Genomic DNA, 21126 nt, shown 5'->3' on the forward strand with positions numbered 1-21126 from the left:
TTCAGAAGGAATAAATTCAATCAGTTAAGTTCTTCCTGTTTCATAGCACTGGGAGCCATGTTTGAGGATTCATGGTATACAGATAGGATGTGAGGTTCTGGAGGGAGCGAAAATACAGTCTCTTCCTTCCCTGCAAACAGCAGAGAGGGAAGGAGGAGGACTCTCAAGGGCTTTGGAGCCTCTCATATACAAACATATTATGGTGAGTCTCCCAGAGCCCTTCCTAGGGCTCTGGATATGAGCCCCTGTGCACTGGGGTATAAGCATAGAGTGACTTGGTATCTCAAAATGTGTGACCCTGCTGATCAGAAGGTAAAAGACAGAAGCACAGGATGATTAGTGGCTGACTGACTCATAATGTCCGTGGAAGTAGAAAAATATGTGTTGGGATTAATGGAGAGTGAAGCCAATTATTGGAACAATTTTGGGCAACTTTATACTGTTCCGGGAAGAAAAGTTATAATACATTATCTGAGTCCGTAATAAAATTTACCATACATAAGTGTTAGGGAGATAGCTTAGTGGATAAAAGCATTTGCTATACAAATATGAGGACCTGAGTTCAAGTCTCCCAAACCCACGTGAATAGCTTGGTTGGTCACCTGCACTTGCAGCCTCAGCATTGGATCCGGTTAGGAAGGGAAGAGACAGAAGGATTGCTGGACTTTCTGACTGCCAATCAAACTCCGGGTTTATTGAGAGAACCTATCTCTAGGGCATAAGGAGGATTGTGGTAAAGTAGGACACATGCACCTGAGCATACATGTGTGTCTACATCACACCTGCACACCTAAACACGTCATTTGCACATGTACACATACACACACACAACTATAAGCATATATAGATTAAAAAGTCCTTTTATTGTGTTCATGTCTCCCAGGACAATGTGTTCTAAGATGGAGTCGAGCTGGCACTGTGGAATTGGTCCTGAACCTCTTTTCATGTTCTGCTTGGATTTGGCTCATGAGCTATCATCTCCCTGAACAACACATTTCTGCAGAGGGTGGTGGATCTTAAGGCTAAACTTTTAGACATTTTTGCTTTTCCAGATTCCAAGTGTCCAGCATGGGAATGCAATTGTCTCTTTGCCCTGAGACTTTTTAATCTAGAGAGGCTCACTTAGTGCTTTGGCCCTGTATCGCTTGGCCCACATCACTTGCTGTATGAAGAAGAATGCCCCAAAGTTAGCAACCCAAAGCAACAAATTTGGGGTTGTTCTAGATTGTCAGGAATTTAGACAACATTTTGCCAGGGCAGGGACTTTTGAAGGCTACAGTCATTGCAAGGCTTGACTAACTGAAGATCTGTATGTAAGCTTACCGAGAGAGATCCAATTGCTGATACGATCCAGCTCCTCCTGAGTTGTGGGACTAAGGGTCTCACTTCCTGGCTGGTTCTTGGGTGGTGCCACCCTCATTTTCTTGTCAAGAGTATTACCACAATGATGCCAACCCTAAAGAGAGAGTGAGCCAAATAAAAGTTAATGTTTAATCTTAGAAACAACCCATTATCACCTTTGCATATCTTCTTAATTAGAAGCAAATATTGGTAGGAATGTAGCTCAGTGATAGATTAGTGGCTTAGCACATTGGAAAGGAGGAGGAGGAAGGGTAATGGAGAAGGAGTAGTAAGAGGAAGTGGAAGGGAGGAGAAAGAGTAGGGGAAGAACAGTTAAAGTGAGAAGCAGAAGCACAGGTGATGGAGAGAGGGAAGGCAGGAGAAGGAAAGGGAGGACTGGAGGAGAAGGGGAGGAAGAGGAAAAGCATAGGAGGAGAGGAGAAGGAGGAGGGGAGATGAGGAATACTGGAAAAGAAGAAGGAAGAAGAGGAAGAGGTAGCATCAGCAAAGCCTCTACTAAAGGGGAGGGGATTACATAGGCTGTTGCCATGAGGAGACTCACTGGAGGCCTTCCCAGGCACACACATGTAAGGCAGGCAAGCAGAGGCTTGTGCTACTCTTTCCCTCATTATCACGTTTCATATTTGTCCTTCTCAGTAAGTGCTCGGTGAAGCCTGGGGTGAAACTGAACAGAACATCATCTACTCTGCCAACTGAGCTACACCCCAGACTCTTTGAGAGCATACAATGAAGAGTGAAACCATTAGCTGGGTGTAGTAGCACATACCTGTACCTCTAGCACTCAGGGAGGCAGAGGCAGGCGAATCTTTCTGAGTTCAAAGCCAGCTTGGTCTACAAAGCAAGTCCAAGTCAGTCAACACTACACAGAGAAACCCTGTCTCCAAAAACCAATGGGGGCAGGGGGAGAGTGAAATCATTGAGTTGTTGCCTCAGAAGATCCTGATAAAGTCATTTCCTTTGTGGCTGTATTAAGTTCTCACTTGCACTGTGAGATGGGCCCATTTTCTTGTCTTTGTTTTTACATTAAAGTCAATACTTTAGTAGATTGTTTTAACTGACAACACAATTTTTCGAAGAATTCCTATAGTGCTGGTTGGTTTTTTAATTAATTATTTTTTCTATTAATCACAATTTATTCATTTTGTATCCCAGCTGTAGCCCTCTCCATTGTCCACTCCCAAACCCGACCTCCCTCCCTCTTCTCCTCCCATGCCCCTCACCTAGTCCACTGATAGGGGAGGTACTCTTCCCCTTCCATCTGAGCCTAGCCCATCAGAACTCATCAGGAATGGCTGCATTGTCTTCCTCTGTGGCCTGGTAAGGCTGTCCCTCCATCAGAGGGAAGTGATAAAAGAGCCAGCCACTGAATTCATGTCAGAGACAGTCCCTGCTCCCCTTACTCCCTAGGGAACTTACTTGGAAACTGAGCTGCCATGGGTGACATCTGTCCAGGAGTTCTAGGTTATCTCCATGAATGGTCCTTGGTTGGAGTATCAGTCTCAGAAAAAATGCCTAGGCCCAGATTTTTTGGTTCTGTTGCTCTCCTTGTGGAACTCCTATACCCTCCAGGTCTTTCTATCTCCCTATTCTTTCATAAGATTCCCTTTCCTATTCTGTTTTCTCCCTCTTCCAATGTCCATCCCATTTGCCTTTTTGAATGAGGATTGATTCTCTTACCCAGGGTTCTCCTTCTTGCTTAGCTTCTTTAGGTGTATGGATTATAGTATGTTTATCCTATATTATATCTCTTATATCCACTAATAAGTGAGTATATACCATGTGTGTCTTTGTGTTTTTGGGATACCTCACTCAGGATGATCTTTTCTAGTTCCCACCATTTGCTTGCAAATTTCATGATTTTCTTTCTTTTTAATTGCTGAGTAGTATTCCATTGTGTAAATGTACCACAATTTCTTCATCCACAACTTCGTTGATGGACATGGGGCATTCGTCCAGATTCTGGCTATTATGAACAAAGCTGCTATGGACATGGTTGAGCAAATATCCTTGTTGTATACTTGAGCATATTTTGGATATATTCCTAGGAGTGGTATAACTGAATCTTGAGGAAGCGATATTCCTAATTGTCTGAGAAAGCACCTGATTGATTTCCAAAGTGGTTGTACAAGGTTACATTCCACCAGTAATGGATGAGGATTTCCCTTTCTCCACATCCTTTCCACAGGTGTTGTCACTTGAATTTTTGATCTTTACCATTCTGATGGATGCAAAGTGTAATCTCAGGGTCAGTTTGATTTGCATTTCTCTTATGACTAAGGACGTTGAACATTTCTTTAAGTGTTTCTCTGCCATTTGGTATTCCTTTATTGAGAATTCTGTTTAACTCTGTACTCCATTTTAATGGGTTTGTTGCTGTTTAACTGCTTGAATATTTCATAGATTCTCGATATTAACCCTCTGTCAGATATAGGGTTGATGAAGATGCTTTCCCAGTCTGTAGGCTGTCTTTTGGTTCTGATTACACTGTCTTTTGCTTTACAGAAGATTTTCAGTTTCATGAGGTCCCATTTATTGATTGTTGCTCTTCGAGCCTGTGCTGTTGGTGTTCTGTTCTCCTGTGCCAATGAATTCATGAATCTTCCCCAATTTTTCTTCTAACAGATTTAGTATGTCTGATTTTATGTTGAGGTCTTTAATCCACTTGGACTTTAGTTTTGTGGAAGATGATAAATATGGATCTGTTTGCATTTTTTCTATATGTAGACATCCAGCACCATTTGGTGAAGATGCTGTCTTTTTTTCCATTGTATGGTTTTTGTTTCTTTGTCAAAGATCAAGAATCCGTAGGTGTGTGGGTTTATTTCTGGGTTTTTTATTCGATTCCATTGATCCACCATTCTGTTTCTATGCCAGAACCATGGAGTTTTTATTAGCCTTGCTGTATATTGCTTTTACTATGTTTAGGTATGTGCCTTGTATCCCTGATCTCTTCAAGACTTTAAACATCTCCTTTTCAGCACCTAAGGAGATGATCATATGTTTTTTTTCTCCTTCAGTATGTTTACATTGATGAATTTCTGTATATTGAACCACCCCCTGCATGCCTGGAATTAAGCCAGTTGGTCATGGAGGATGATATCTTTTATGTGTTCTTGATTTGGTTTGCAAGTATTTTATTGAGTATTTTGCATCAAAGAGAGGTAGGTTTGAATTTCTCTTTTTTTGGTTCTTTGTGTGGTTTAGGTATCAAGGTGAGTGTGGCTTCATAGAATCAGTTAGGTAAAGTCCCTTTTGTTTCTATTTAGTGGTACAGTTTGAAGAGAATTGGAGTTAGCTCTTCTTTGAAGGTCTGGTAGAATTCTGTGCTGCAACTTTCTGGTCCTGGCCTTTTTTTTTTTTTTGGAATGGTGACTTTTGATGACTGCTTCTATTTCTTTGGGGGATATAGGACTATTTAATCTATTTATCTCATTTTGATAAATGGAGTCTATCAAGAAAATTGTCTATTTCATTTAGATTTTCAAATATTGTGGAAGATAGTCTTTTGTAGCAAGAGCTAATGATTGTATGGGTTTCCTCAGTGTTGTTATGTCCCCCATTTTGTTTCTGATTTTGTTGATTTGGATAGTTTCTCTCTACCTTTCAGTTACTTTGGCTAAGGGTTTGTCTATGTTGTTGATTTTCTCAAAAAACCAGCTCATGGTCTCATTGATTCTTTGAATTGTTTTTTTTTTTTGTTTCTAATTCATTGACTTCAGCTGTGAATTTGATTATTTCCAATTGTCTACTCCTCTTGCGCGTGTCTGCTTCTGTTTTTTTTTTTTCCCCACAGCTTTAAGGTAGGCTGTTAATTTGCTTGTATGAGATGTCTCAAACTTCTTTCTGGAGGCACTTAATGCTTTCATTGTATCCCATAAGTTTGGGTAAGATGTGCCTTCATTTTCATTGAATTTTAGGAAATCTCTAATTCCTTTTTTTCATTTCTTCCCTGACTAAGTTATCATTGAGTAGAGAGTTGTTTAGTTTCCCTGTATATGTAGACGTTTTGTTATTTCTGTTGTTGTTGATGTCTAGTTTTAGGCTATGGGGGTCTGATAGGATACAAGGGATTATTTCAGTCTTGTATCTATTGAGGCTTGCTTTGCGCCCAGATATATAGTCAATTTTTGAGACGTTTCCATGAAGTCCTGAAAAGAAGTTATACTTTTTCTGAGTTTGGGTGAAAAGTTCTGTAGAGATTTATTATTTCCATTTGATTTAGGACTTGTGTAAGTGCCTTTAATTCCCTATTTGGCTTCTGCCTAGATGATCTGTCCTGTGGTGAGAGTGGCGTGTTGAATCTCCCACTATTAAGGTGATGGGATTGATGTGTGATTTCAGCTTTAATAATGTTTCATTTACAAATGCAGGTGCTCTTGCATTTGGGACGTAGATGTTCAGGACTGTAATGTCTTCTTGTTGGATTTTTCCTTTGATGAGAGTGAAGTTCCCTTCCTCATCTCTGTTGATGAATTTTGTTTGAAAGTCTATTTTATTAGGTATTAGGATAGCTACTCCAGCTTGTTTTCTGGTTCTGTTTGCTTGAAAAACCCTTTTCCAGCCCTTTACTCTGAGGTAATGTTTATCTTTGTTGCAGAGGTGAGTTTCTTGGATGTAGGAGATTTTTGAATCCTGTTTCTGCAACCACTCTGCTAGTCTTTGTCTTTTTATTGGAGAGTTGAGTCCGTTGATGTTGATAGACAATATTTGCCAGTGAATGTTAGTTCCTTTTATTGTGGAGTTGGTGGTGTTACTGTGTTTTTATGCTTGTGTTCTCTTAATTTTTTTTGTTAAGTTACCTATATCCTGTGTTTTCTTGGGTGTAGTTTATTTCGATAGATTGGAGTTTTCCTTCTAGTATCTTCTGGAGGGCTGGGTTGCTGTGTAAATATTAAGTTTAGTTTTGTCATGAAATATTTTGTTTTCTCCATCTTTGTTGATTGAAAGCTTTGCTGGATATAGTAGTCTGGGTTGGCATCTGTGGTCTCTTAGAGTCTGCATGATATCTGCCCAGGCCCTTCTGGCTTTCATGGTTTCTGTTGAGGAGTCTGTTGTGATTCTTATAGGTCTGCCTTTTTTTGTTGGCCTTTTTTTCCTTGCTGCTTTTCATATTTTTTCTTTGTTTTGTAAATTTAGTGTTTTGACTATCATGTAACATGAGAGTTTCTTGTCTACTGTATTTGGTGTTCTGTAAGCCTCTTGTATGTTTACAGCATCTCTTTCTTTATGTTGGAAAATTTTTCTTCTATGATTTTCTTGAAAATATTTTCTGGAACTTGGAGCCTGGAATCCTGTTTTTAGTCTGTTCCTACTATTCTTACGTTTTGTCTTTTCATGGTGTCCTTGATTATTTGGATGTTTTATGTTAAGATCTTTCCTGATTTTATTTCTTTTTTTGAGAGAAGTATTGATTTCTTTAATTTTGTCTTCAGTACTGAGATTCTCTCTTCCATATCTTGAATTCTGTTGGTGATGCTTACCTTTGTGGTTCCTGATCTTTTCTTCAAGTTCTCCTGCTCCAGGATTTTCTTTCTCCTGTTTTCTTTATTGATTCTAATTCTGTTTTCATGTCCTGCACCATTTCCTTCATCTGTTTGAATGTGGATTCCTGTCTTTCCATGATGGCCTGTATATTTTTGTTTGTTTCCTCTCTACATACTTCTACTTGTGCCTCTACATGTGCCTCTGTTTCTTTGGCTGTATTTTCCTGTATTTCTTTATGAGCATTGTTCATTGCCTCTCTATATGCCTCTACTTGTGCTTCTATTTGTTTGGCTCTGTTTGCCTGTATTTCTTTGAGAGCTTTGTTTGTTTCTGCTTGATGTGCCTCTAATAACAGGATAAGCATAGATTTGAGATCATTTTCCTTTGTTTCCAATGAATTAAAATATCTATCAATTTTGGGGGTTGCTGGTAAAGCCATGATGTCCTGATTTTTGTTGAATGTGTTCTTATGCTGACTTTCGGCCATCTGCTTCTCTGTAATCTTCACTGTTTGTTCCTGAAGTCTGTACCTCAGACTGGATCATCTGTCTCTTTTGTCAGGTGTATTCTTCAGGAAGATGAGAGAGGCCCACTGGTTTGAGAGGGGATGTTGGTGTTTCAGCTGTAGCTAAGGGAGGAAGGTCGCAAACACATGTGTGCAAGTGTGGGAGTGTACGTGGAAGTGTGCCTTGAAAGCGAGGGTGCTAGAGCATGTAGATGCCTGGGAAGTTGGAGAGTAAGCACACACGAGGGGTGCTGGCTCAGTAAGGTGGTGCAGTGTGTAAGCGCAGGTGCCCTAAATACATCAGTGGCCCACAGGCCAGACATACTGTCCTCCAGGTATTCTGTCTGGGTTGCCACCATCTTGGCTCCAGGAATTGTTTGCCTGGACTCCACTGGGAGATCCACAGAATGGGGGCTTCAATGTTGAGAACACTGTTCCAAGGATCCCAGTGTTTCCCACAGTGGGGGTGTGGGTGGAAGGGATCCAATGTCTGGCTGTTAGAAGGACTCTGGACTTGGGGCTTTGCATGTACTCACTTGAAGGTGAAATCACATGAATGTGCCGTCACTTGCTTTTAGGCCTAATTGGAAGACACTGAGGTTCCCCCTCTTCTCTAATCTCAGATTTGGGCCCACAGGGGCAAATGAAAATGTTGGAGATTTGTCAGCTTAGGGGTGTCCACTGTTTGTCCTCCAGGCAGGGAGACCCATACTTGGGGCCTCTGCCTTCTTAGTCACAGAGCACTGAGGCTCCTGCTGGGCAGCTGCAGACCTAGGAAGCCTGTATAACCCCTGCCTCTGCTGTCTCAGTCACCGAGCAAGGAGGCTCCTATTTTTGGCAGAGCTGCTGCTGTGTCAGTCACAGAGCAGGGAGTCTCCTGTTTGGGGCAGCTGCTGTCCACCGAAGCCGCAGACCTGGGGAACCAGTACAGCAGCTGCCTCTGTTGTCTCAGTCACCAAGCAGGCCCTGGAGAGGAGATGTCCATGGGTGACCTGGATCCAAACTGTCCCCTCTCTCTCAGGAAGCCTCAATGTCAATTTTATGACTCCAGCTACCCTCCCCCCCCCCACACACCAATTTTGGAGTTTCAGATTCTGTGCCCCTCAGGTACGGTGCATGCTAGTCACCACCTTCTTGGCTCCTCACTGGTTGTTTTTTTTTTTTTTTAATATAGCTGAAAAGTAACCCGAGGGTACTGTTGCCTTTTACCCATTTTGAGCCCATTTCTTTTCTTCCAGGGATGGCCTGTAAACATCATTACAGCAGATCATGTATCTCCACTCCATGAAGCATGCCTTAGGGGTCATCTTTCTTGTGCAAATGTTTTACTAAGTCATGGGGCTCAGGTATGTGGAATTTAAATAATAGAAAAAAAAACAGCGTTAAAAAAGAAACAAAGAAAGAAAAGTGGCTATTTCTGTCTCTTTAAATAATTTTCAGTACCTTTTTTTGGTCTGGTTTGAAATGTGACGAGTGATATGTTTCAAGAGTATTATGCTCATCAACTGTATATGCTTTATCAGGAGCTGAGATACTTAAATTTTTAGCTAGAAAGTTATATTAATTATTTTTTTTGTTGCTCTGATAAAATACCAAGCCAGAGTAACATATGGAAGAAAGAGTTTATTTGGGTTTACAATTCCAAAGAAATAAGAGTCCATGATGGTGGAGAGGCATGATTGCAAGCAGCAGGAATCTGAGAACTCAAATCTTCAAAAGCAAACAAGAAGCATAGAAGCAAGTGAGACTGTGAATAGCCCCACCTACCATGGACTAAGTGTTCAAATACCTGAGCTTATGGAGAATATTTTCTTCTTCATCATCATCATCGTCGTCTTTGTCTTCTTCGTCTTATCCTCCTTCTCTTCTTCTTCCTCCTCCTCCTTCTTTCTTCTTTGACAGAGAGTCTCTGTGTAGCCCTGGTTGTCCTGGAACTGGAATGTGGCCTCAAAGTCAGTGATCCTCTTTTCTTTGCCTCCTAAATGCTAGGATTAAAGACATGCACCATCACACCTGGTCTATAGGTCTAATACAAATCACCACAAAAGTTGTGCTTAGAGTCTGAAGCGTTTTTTTTTTTTTTTTTTTTTTTTTTTTTTTTTTTTTAACCAGACAACATTAGTACATATTGCTACATAATTGTTATTGGTCTGCTTTCCTGTGGCAGGGGAGATCAAAGGGAGCTTCCTATAGGAAATGATGTCTAATGTGAAATAGAGTGTCCTTAGCTGGCCAAATGTTGAGTTAAAGGAAAGTAAGGGCTTCCATTCACAAGATACAACAAACACAAAAGCCTGGAAGTGAAATTGGACAATATTCATCAATCCATATCTTAGAGCAAGAGAAGAGAGTGTGTGCAAAGGCTTCTTGTCACTTATGACAAAACCACATACAAAAGAAGCGACTGGAATAGTAATATTAATGAAACAGTCACTCTAGGTTCCTGTGGTATTATGGGACCTTGAGAAGGAACATCTCCTTGAAATTTGCACTCTGCATCTTGTATACCATCTAGGTCTTGGCTTTCCAAGACCTTGAAAGAGAGTGTGGTGGTGAATTCAGTCTCTCCCCCCCACAAAACTTCATTTAACAAATGCACCCAATTATATGAAAAGATAGAAGTGTCCATGTATATTTTGGCTTGCTATCTATTGTTTCTTTGTAGCTCAAACATTATGACATGGATACCAGCTTGTATATTTCTGTGAGATTTCTAGCATTAGAAAAAAATAGATCTGAAATCTATAGTTTTCAGTCTTTTTTTAATTTTAATTTTTATTATTATTTACATTTTATTTAGTTTTCAGTCTTGTTAAAAACCAGTTCTGTATCTGTTTGCAACTATATTTAGGTAGCATATTGACTGACTATATAGATTCTTTGACTCAACCCTAACATCTTACCAATTCTGTCATTAATGAATGAACTGAATAAAATCTTTGGTATGTGTTAAGCGTATTTGAGTGAGAATCATCATTTTAAATGAGAAAAAAATATTTTTAAAATCAATTTTGGATTACTCTGGCTACTGTCTAAGAAAGATGCCTAAAATAGAGATGTTAATTTGTAAGCTATGCTATGGAAATCATCACAACTAGTTTCAAAGTTCATGACCCCAAGAAGGGCAGGGTGGTGATAGAGTATTCAGCAACGTTATTACTACCTTGTGTTTTATACTTTGTTCTTTTTTTTTTCCATGACAAACTTCCAGAATTTGGTGGCCCTTGTTTTATATAAAAAGGTGGAATGTAAGGATCAGAGAAGTTAAAAACAAACAAACAAACAAACAAAACAAAACTGAACACTTAGAAAGTAGAAGGATTAACCTTGAATTCTGTCCTGTCTTCTAACTGGAATTGTTTTGTTTTTTTTTTTTTTTTTTTTCCCACAGGTGAATGGCATGACTATCGATTGGCGAACTCCTTTGTTTAATGCTTGCATTAATGGCAGTCAGGAATGTGTGAATCTGCTGCTTCAGTATGGAGCCACTCTTCACCCTGAGGGTGATTTGGCCTCTCCCATCCACGAGGCTGCTAAGCGAGGTAAACCCATTGGGAACTTTAGGGTTTTGCCTAGTCCTTCAAGGAAGCTCTTACTTACTGAAATAGGAAACAAACAAACAAAAAAACGAGAGAGAGAGAGATACTTTCGAGCCATAGGTTTCCAAAGGCGCCTGGTTGGACGAGCACCCATATGATGGGGCTTGCAAATGCAGACTTTTAGGTCCTGTTCCTGCCCCATTTAATCCAGCCCTCACCTCTTGATGGCTCTGACACACATTTAATTGTGAGAATCACTCTTTTAGAGCCATACATCTAGAAAAGGGTATGATAAATACAGAGTAAACTATGGATCATTGTGGAATACCTCATTCCCTAGAAATCAAGGCTTTTGACAAGTAGCACATCTTTAGTTGTATGCAGCAATAGGTTTCTTACTAACGTTTTCAATCAAGGCTATCATGTACCTCAACTGTATTCCACTCTATTTCCCTTTCCTTCCTCCAGCCTTCTTCCTCTTTCCAAGTAGCCTCCTTTCTACTTGTGTGGAGTGTATGCATGCACAAGCTGCATGGGTGCATGTGTGTGTGTGTGCGTGTGTAGTCTAGGTTCCACATATGAGTGAATGTTTAGTTTTGTATTTGTTTTTCTATTTTGCTTAACATGGTGCTCTCCAATTCCCTCCATTCATTCACGCAAACAGTATAATCTCATTCTTTATATATATATACATATATATATATATTTATATTTATTTATTTATTATGGCAGAATAAAACTCCGTGTTGTGCATGTACCATATATATATAAAATCTATTCAGCTTTGAACTCTGATGAAAACAACTCAAGGGAGAAATGGTTTATTTTAGCTCTCAGTTCTATGCTTTCACTAGACTTAGTTTGCTAGACTAGGCCTTGTCCCCATGGGATTTGACAGCTTATAAGGCTTGCCTGTGCTCACTGAGGCCTATTACTTTATGGGCTGTAAGCTTCCTTCCCTGTCCTGTTATACATTCCACGTCCTCCTTCAGGGCCATTGTTAGCCTTGTTTCTCCATGGCACTTTTATAATCAGACTGGTTACAAGCACACAGTTAACAAAAGTGAATCGCTGCTGGTTGCTTCTTATGGCTAGTGACTACAGGTGCCATTCCACTTGCAGCTGCAGGTGACATTTTGTTGATGTTGGGAGTCTGCTCTTTGGCTGACCCTCCTTTTTTGTCAACCAAAGCAAAAGCCTAATTCTCCTCTTCCGGGGAGGAGATGAATGGGCTAGGATGTCTAATGGGGATATCCTAATGTATTTGGAATAGGCATTTACTCTTATGCAAGTGTTTAAAATTATTCTCCATTCTACATAAAAGAATATGGATTTTGATTGCTGGATATATTGGGTATACATTTAAACAACAACACATAGGAATTGTTGTATAACGAATTGATGCTATAAACCCCCCCCCCTTTTTGTTGTTGGATTTTAGGCCATGTTAAGTGCATAGATTCCCTTGCAGCTTATGGAGCTGATATTGATTACTACATCAGCCACCTGGGAACTCCCCTGTACGTGGCTTGTAAAAATCAGCAGTTAGACTGTGCCAAGAAACTTCTCCAGTTAGGTAAGGAAAAAAAAATGAGGAATGAAAATGTAGAGTAAATTAAGTGAATCTTAAAGATCCTTTTGTCATATTAGAGGAAAGAGTGTGGGCAAGGGGATTGAGCGAAACCACCCTGTTCTGATGGGAAGTTGTTTTACACTGTTCAAATTTCAGTTCTCTCACTTCAAACTAGCATGACAACAAAGAAGAAGATGATACCATCCATATGCTTTTCCAGGCTGGTCCTCATTTATCACTAGTTTTTCCTCCCTTTTCTTTGTCTCTCTCTCTCTAGCTGGACAATCATAAGTTCTGCAAAGCTTGCAAAGCTGCTGGGTTTGCAACTTTTGCTGACTTTTTCTGTTTGGGACTGTCTTCCACAGTTCTTTCTGATTAAGAAATTACTCTGCCATAAACATTTTCTTTCTCTTGAAGAGATATACTACTATTTCTTTGCACCTCCTTATGGTTGTCTAGTTCCCATTTCAACTCTGGGAACACTACTGCAACTCTTTCATTATCTGATTTTTGGTTCTTCTTTAAGACTCCAGGAGTCTCTCCTCAACAGTATTTTCATATTCCCTATTTCTTTTCACTTATTTTGTAGCAGTTCTTTTATTTTATTTTTTGGTAGCACTTTTTATTCACCTGTTCTCTCTGCCACTCTCATTCCTTCCTATTACTTTAGGTATGTTTTAAGCTTTGAGGCATTTAAAGCTCTTATCCAGGACACAGCCATATTTGTCACCTCTCACAAAGTAAAATTACTATTCAAAATAATCCACTTAACATGTGTTGAGTGGGCATCAGTGTTTGTGGAGGGAGTCCGCAGCTCAGATAAAAGTGTGAACCTGTACATACCTCAGTTGAGTACCAGGCTCTGAGCAGGCATGAGCATTTACTTAGAGGGTGGAGGCAGAATTGGGAAGGGATGGTCACAGAAATCCACCTTACTCCTAAAGAGAACTTGCCATCCTTCCTGTGGTAACAGGATCCATTATTCCAACTTGGGAAAAAGAAATGCCTCCCTGAATTGGTTGTGTTTAATGACCCAGCTTACATAGTATCAAGACCCATGGCTTTAAATGCAGCACTGGTTGCTTAGTGTATGAATTTGGCTTTTTGATGCATGGAGGCTTTTCCCATCTAGCCTCCTTCTTGGTCCGTGCTATATTGATCATGAATTTTCAGTTTTCATTGTACCCAGGTTTTTCTTGATTGTATCATGCCCATTGACTCCCTATGCTGCACAGCTCACATACTTTCAGTCACATTGTCAAATAAAATTTCCTTTTATTATATTTGTATGAAAGTGTGCATGCTCATGGGGTGGGGGGATGTACATGTGTATGCAGGTGTGTATGTGTGTGTGCTCAAGGAGACCAGAGGTCAACCTTAGGTATTGCTCCTCAGGAGCCATCTAGTTTGGTATTGGAACTCCATCTCTCACTGAGACCTGGGGCTCACTGGTTAGGCTAGGCCAGCTTCAAGGATCTGTTTCCATTCCTCAGCATGCTGGGATTAAAAGCATGTGCTACCGCACAAACGTTTTTTTTTTTCTCTGGGTCCTGGAGACTGAACCCAGATTCTCATCCTTTCATGACAAGCACTTCACCAACAGAACTGTATATTCAGTGTCTAATTTCCTTATTTATATTAAATGACATAAAATAAAATCAGTTCTCAATCTCCCCAAATTGTGTTCATTAGAATTTCCCATATTTAAAGTATTTTGAGATTCTGTGTTTTAGGGGATGGCTAGACACTACTCTTTGATGACTGTTTGTTCTTGTGACTATTTAGGAGCATCCGTGGATCAAGGCAAAGGCTTGGACTCTCCTCTCCATGTGGTGGCTAGGTTATTCAGTGGGGAGCTTGTGCACCTGCTCATGGACTTTGGAGCAAATGCTTACGCTAAGAACGCTGAAGGCAAACGTCCTGTGGAGCTGGTGCCTCTGGGGAGTCCTCTGTTCGAGAGCTTCTTGGAGAGAGAAGGTGCCTCTCATTTGCCCAGAACTAAGCCCTAACCCATAGAGACTCCTTTTGATCTCTAGTGTGAGCCCAGTATTAAATAAGTTCTAACTTTCAATCTTATAAAAGAGCACTCTGCCCATCACCATGCAGGGGTGATAATTTGGGGAGATTGAGAACTGATTTTATTTTATGTAATTTAATATAAATAAAGCAATTGGACACTAAATATACAGTTCTGTTGGTGAAGTGCTTGTCATGAAAGTATGAGAATCTGGGTTCAGTCTCCAGCACCCAGAAAAAAAAAGTGTGTGCAGTAGCACATGCTTTTAGTCCCAGAATTCTGAGGAATGGAAACAAGGCACATAATGGCTTCTGAAATAAATAGCCTTTTTTGCTGTTTCATACGTTGGAGTCCGCCTGGTGTGCTAGGTTTTAAAGAGGTCAGATATTACTTAAAAATATTTGATATTAAAGTTAACCGAAGCACTATTTTTAGAGCAGTGGTTCTCAACCTTCCCAATGTTTCGACACTTTAATGCAGTTCCTCCTGTGGTGGTGACTTGCAACCATAAAATTATTGCCGTTCCTACTTCCTAACCGTAATTTTGCTACTGCTATGAACTGTAATGTAAATATCTGTGTTTTCTGATGGTCTTAGGCAACCCCTGTGAAATAGTTGTTTGACTCCCCGAAGGAGTCATTACCCAGGAATTGGGAAAGCTTCTTTAGAGTGATTTAGCAGAAACCTCCTAGTGATTGTCTGATTACCCAAGCTGTCTAAACTGTCCTGTACATGAGTCAAACCACTGAGGAATTGATTGCTGTGGTAAAGATGCAGCTAACTGAGAGTTTAGAGCTTTTGCTTAATGACTCACAACAATCAAGATACACTTATTCTTGCAAGCTTACCGCAACGCCTCCATATATAAGAACTCACAATCTCACCAAATAACTAAACAATGGTGTAGCACAGAAGAAGGGGCAAAGACCTCTGCAGGTTGTGAGGATACCTGATTGCATTCTTAGATCTTGGAGACCATCTAGGATCTGCCTTCTTACTCGGGTGTTGATTGTGCTTTGTTTCTGGAATGTGGGACTTTGAAGCAGGCTTTCCTACCTGAAGGACTCTAATGTCAAATAAGCTGTTATTGTCTTCCTGCAAGCTGAGAAGTAGGGCTGGCCCTGGGTAGAGTGATAAAATGGACCTAGGGTTTTTTTCTACTTCCATTGTGCCAGGGCAGTTGCCTATCTTGCAGTTTCCTGCACTCCTTAGCATTGCTGCCAGGCTAAGAAAGACTGATGTAGGCAGAAGGAATCAACCAGAGACCTCTTTCCATTAAACTGTGGCATAATCATTGAGCATTTCTGTCTGCATTTTGGTGATTTCTTGTTTTGGGAAAAAAAAATCTATGTAGACGTACAGGGCTGCTTTATCTTATAGTTCCTCAGGGCCCACAGAAATACTTTAATTTCTATTAAAAGAGAAGAAAGATGAATAAAACCTAACCAATATTATATTCATCGTCATACTAACAGTTGTAGAATAAAAGTTTTAGTATTTTTTTATTGGGATTGTGATACACAGAGGCAGTTGCGTCTCAGGGACCGCTAAAGTCACATAATGGGATGACTCCTTCCTCTTCATATAGTCTTGTAAGATTTTCAGATTGTCTTTGTTGGTATTTTATTTTATTTTATTTTATTTTATTTTATTATTTTATTTTATTTTATTTTGAGACAGGGTCTCTCAATGTAGTCCTAGCTGTTCTGACACTATGTAGATCAGGCTAGCCTTCAACTCACAAAGATCCCTCTGCCTCTGCATGAGTGTTGGGATTAAAGGTGCCACCATGCCTGGCTTAGAGTTTTCTTTCTACTTCATTTTCCAAAGCTATTGTTAGAAACCTAAGTTATCCTTAATTTCTTTATTTCACACTTCACGTGGTGACAGTAGGACCTATGATTTTACTACTGGTTTAGGAGTGTAGCTTGGTGGTAGAGCACATGCTTACTATAATGAAAAACTCTAGGTTTCATCTTAAGGAACCTCAAACAAAATGTAATTTGCCATTGAAGAAAATCACCTCTGTTTTGCCTTTACAAGTCACTTTTAGGATTCTGGTGAGGCAGTTTTAAGCAGACCCACTGGAAATGATCCCAGGCAAGCACAAATAGTTAGACCTGCAGATGTAATACATCAGTTTCTGTCTCTGGGTTTCCTTTATTAGTCATCTTACCTGATGTTTGCTTTGTGCTCAGGGAAGCAACTTAATTAAGTCACTGTCTTTCTTCAAGGGTATGGGGACTATGGAGTATTAGCAGCGACTTAATTGCGCTCTGAGTTGGGCCTTGCATATTACAGGTAAAATCCTCCCTTTCTTTGGAAGCTAAGGGAAAGGATTTCAAGATTCTTCTTGCTCTTGGCACCTAAAACAGTGTTCTCTCATGGCACAGATTGAAATCGTGAAACGACTCCCAACAACCTTACTCTGAAGTCCTCTTCTGAGGACCTCCCACAGTTGTCTCTGAAAGTGCATCTGGCACACATGATTTATTAGTCACATCCTCTTAACACTCCTTAGTGAAGTTAAGTTAGCTTCCATTTCTCCCATAGTGTATGCTGTGAAGTTTGTGGGTCTGTGCCTTGAACATAATCTGAAAGGTGTCCTAACTTCCAACCAATCCCTTCTAGAAAGTGCTCTTAGGACCCATCTAGATTATACACTTTTCTCTGACTATATTTGTCTTCACTTCTTGTTCTCCATCACGTGAGAAACTTGTAGCTAAGTTTACTTGTAGCTTGTGTTGAAGCTACAAGACAGTAGAGGCCACAATTGCAGTTTTAAGATGGACTTTACAGTAGAATTACCTAGGCCCATGCTTCAACAAAATCCAGATGCACAGGCACAAAACAACAATAACTGAAGCAATGTCTCTGGGGTAGGACACAGCATCATGTAGTTAAAACTTCCCCAACTCCAGCCAAATCTAAATTGTACCATGGATTGAAGGCTGTTGTTTTCTGGAAATATTATGGGTATATAGTTTTCTTTTAAAAAAATTAACAAAAAAGAATTTCCATTTTAATTTGTTTTAAGGAGCTGGGTTGGGGGTGGGGATTATACCTTGCCTTTTATACTGTAATATGGGTTCTAATTTGGTACCATTGACAGTTGGAGTCAGGAACTGTGTTATACATAGATGCTAGGAAGTAATGCTATCATTTTCTCAAGTTAATGGTAATCAAAAGTGTCTCAAGATGTTGACTAATGTCCTCTAGAGAGAAAACACTGCTCTTTTCTTTTTCCTTACAAAGCCTGTTGAAACCACCAACCTAAAATATAAACTCTTGGATGTTCCCTATGGAAGTTTATGTAAGTTCACTTTTCACCCATGAGCTAAAGTTTAAAGTGAACTAACATAAACTTTTAAAAAATATTTTATTTTATTAATTACACTTTATTCACTTTGTATCTCCCCACACAGGGGGAGGTGATCAAAGAGCAGGCCAATCAGTTCATGTCAGAGGCAGTCCCTGTTCCCATTACTATGGAACCCACTTGGACACTAAACTGCTATGGGCTACATCTGTGCAGGCTTCTAAGTTATTTCCATGCATGGTACTTGGTTGGAGTATGAGTCTCTGAGAAGATCCCTGTGTTCAAATTTTCTGATTCTGTTGCTCTCCTTGTTGGGTTCCTGTCCTCTCCAGCTCTTACTATATCCCACTTCTTACATAAGATTCCGTGCACTCTGCCCAACAGTTGGCCATAAGTCTCAGTGTCTGCTTTGATAGTCTGCAGGGCAGAGCCTTTCAGAGACCCTCTGTGGCAAGTTCCTAGGTTGTTTCCTGTTTTCTTCTTCTTCTGATGTCCATCCTGTTTACCTTTCGGGAAGGGATTGAGCGTTTTAGTCAGGGTCCTCTCTCTTGATTAGTTTCTTTAGATGTACAGATTTTAGTAGGTTTATCCTATGTTATATGTCTATATGAGTGAGTATATACAGTGTGTATCTTTCTGCTTCTGGGACAGCTCACTCAGGATGATCTTTTCCAGGTCCCACCATTTACCTGCAAATTTCATGATTTCCTTATTTTTCATTGCTGAGTAATATTCCATTGTATAGATGTACCACAATTTCTGCATCCATTTTTCAGTTGAGGGGCATCTGGGCTGTTTCCAGCTTCTGGCTATTACAAATAAAGCTGCTACAAACATGGTTGACCAAATGTCCTTATTGTGTATTTGAGCCTCTTTTGGATATATGCCTAGGAGTAGTATGGCTGTATCTTGAGGAAGCGCTATTTCTAGTTGTCTGAGAAAACACCAGATTGCTTTCCAGAGTGGTTGTACAAGTTTACATTCCCACCAGCAGTGGAGGAGGGTTTCCTTTTCTCCACAACCTCTCCAGCATAGCATAAACTTTTTTACATACTTTACTAATATAAAGTTTTTTACAGAACAGAAAAATCTTTAAATTGCTAAAATTATAACATAAAATACTTGCATCTAGAAATATGATTTAATTTTTAAGATTAAAATACTATGAAATGTTAACTTTATTTTTTTATGATAGGAATTTTTTTATTAATTTTATTTTTTTCTTATCAGTTACATTTTATTAACTCTGTATCCCAGCCGTGTCCCGCTCCCTCATTCCCTCCCAATCCCACCCTCCCTCCCTCATCTCCACCGTGCCCCTTTCCAAGTCCACTGATGGGGGGGACCTCCTCCCCATTCATCCGATCCTGTTTTATCAGGTATCTTCAGGACTGGCTTCGAAGCTCTCCTCTGTGGCCTAACAGGACTGCTCCTCCCTTGTGGGGTGGGGAGGTCAAAGAGCCAGTCATTGAGTTCCTGTTAGAAATAGTCCTTGTTCCCCTCACTATGGGAAACCAATTGGTTACTGAGCTACCACAGGCTACATCTGAGCAGAGGTTCTAGGTTATATCCATACATGGTCCTTGGTTGAATGTCAGTCTCAGAAAAGAACCTGTGCCCAGAATATATTTGGTCCTTGTGGAGCTCCTATCCTTTCCCCATCATACTAACTCCCCTTCTTTCATATGATTCCCTGTACTCTGCTGAAGGTTTGGTCATGAGTCTTTGTATCTGCTTTGAAAACACTGCTAGGTAGAGTCTTTCAGATGCGCTCAGTAGACTCCTGTCATATGTTCAATGCACATCCCATCTGTCTTTCTAAATGAGGATTGATCATCTTACCCCATGTCCGCTCTCTTGATTATCTTTTTTAGGTGTACAGATTTCATTATGTTTATCATATCTTATAGGTCTATATAAGTGAGTATATACCGTGTTTGTCTTTCTCCTTCTGGGATATTTCACTCAGAATGATCTTTTCTAGATCCCACCATTTGCCTGTGAATTTCATGATTTCCTCCTTTTTGATTGCTGAGTAGTATTCCATTGTGTAAAAATACCACGATTTCTGTACCCATTCCTCCGTTGATGGACATCTGGGTTGTTTCCAGGTTCTGGCTATTACAAATAAAACTGCTATAAACATGGTTGAGCAAATATCCCTTTTGTGTCCTTGAGCAAAGTTTGGGTATATACCTAGCAGTGGTATAGCTGGGTCCTGAGGAAGCACTATTCCTAATTGTTTTAGAAAGCGCCAGATAGATTTCCAGAGTGGTTGTACCAGTTTACATTCCCACCAGCAGTGGAGGAGGGTTCCCCTTTCTCCACAACCTCTCCAGCATGGAATTTTTGTATAGCTCTTTAATTCCCAAGTTAGTTTCCTTAAACCTCAGTTAGTGAGGTAAACTTTTAAATATCTTTCACTTGTCTTAAGTGAAAATCCAATGAGGGATGGAGATGGCTGAGCAGTTAAGAGTGCTTCCTGTTACTGCAGAAGATTGAGGTTTTGTCCCCAGCACCCACATCTGGCAGCTTACAACCATCTGTAACATACATGATCTTATGCTCATTATACACATGCATATAGATTTAAAAAAAAAAACAACAAAAAACCTTAAAAGATCAAATGATTTTACTTCAGTTATATACAGGAAAAGAGAGAACATGGTCTCAAAATGCTTCCTTCATATAAGCAAATAACAATCAGTAAAAAAAAGAGACCATGAATTTAAAAAAGAGAGCAAGGAGAGGTTATGAGACTGTTTGAATGGAAGGAGAAATTGATGTAATTATATTATAATTAAAAAATAAAAGTAAAATCACAAGGGAACATGGTCTTAAGCGTATAGTATTTCTGTATAAGAATGTTATATATCTTATGATAAGACAGTCCCAGATCAGCCAAACCAATGTGTGACTTGTTCATGTTCTTTCTCCAGGACCTCCGTCTTTGATGCAATTATGCCGCCTGAGAATCCGGAAATGCTTTGGCATTCGGCAGCATCATAAGATTTGTGGACTCCTGATTCCAGAGGACCTGAAGCACTTCATTTTACACCTTTAATTGTGCATGGAGCGGATCCACAAACAACTGAAAAATGCTGTTGAAACTTCTACCACTGAAGTTTCAGATAAATTTGTTTATAATGTTTGTCTAGTGTTTTCTTTTTAGTTCTTTTTTTTTTCAGTAAGACCTTTAATATCAATAAGAGCACAGCAGGTACATTCTATTATTGGTTAGAGAATGTGAAGACTGCCTGTTTTCTGCTTAAACATGACTGTCTAAAAATAGCTATTGGTTTTGAACATGTTGTATATGCCAGTCAC

At 39.8% G+C, this 21126-nt stretch overlaps 1 protein-coding gene across 1 annotated transcript in view; it reads left to right on the forward strand.

Annotated features, from left to right (window-relative positions):
* Nucleotides 1-20863, forward strand: part of Asb9 (ankyrin repeat and SOCS box containing 9) — a 38647-nt gene extending 17784 nt beyond the window's left edge. The window contains exons 3-7 of the mRNA XM_055615791.1: nucleotides 8590-8697; nucleotides 10743-10893; nucleotides 12332-12466; nucleotides 14249-14440; nucleotides 20739-20863. Of these exons, the coding sequence (XP_055471766.1) occupies nucleotides 8590-8697; nucleotides 10743-10893; nucleotides 12332-12466; nucleotides 14249-14440; nucleotides 20739-20863 (711 nt within the window). The remainder of the gene's footprint in view (nucleotides 1-8589; nucleotides 8698-10742; nucleotides 10894-12331; nucleotides 12467-14248; nucleotides 14441-20738) is intronic.
* Nucleotides 20864-21126: the final 263 nt, after the last annotated feature.

Source organism: Psammomys obesus, unplaced genomic scaffold (assembly GCF_907164565.1).
Source record: "Psammomys obesus unplaced genomic scaffold, mPsaObe1.curated_primary_1811, whole genome shotgun sequence".
Lineage (NCBI taxonomy): Eukaryota > Metazoa > Chordata > Mammalia > Rodentia > Muridae > Psammomys > Psammomys obesus.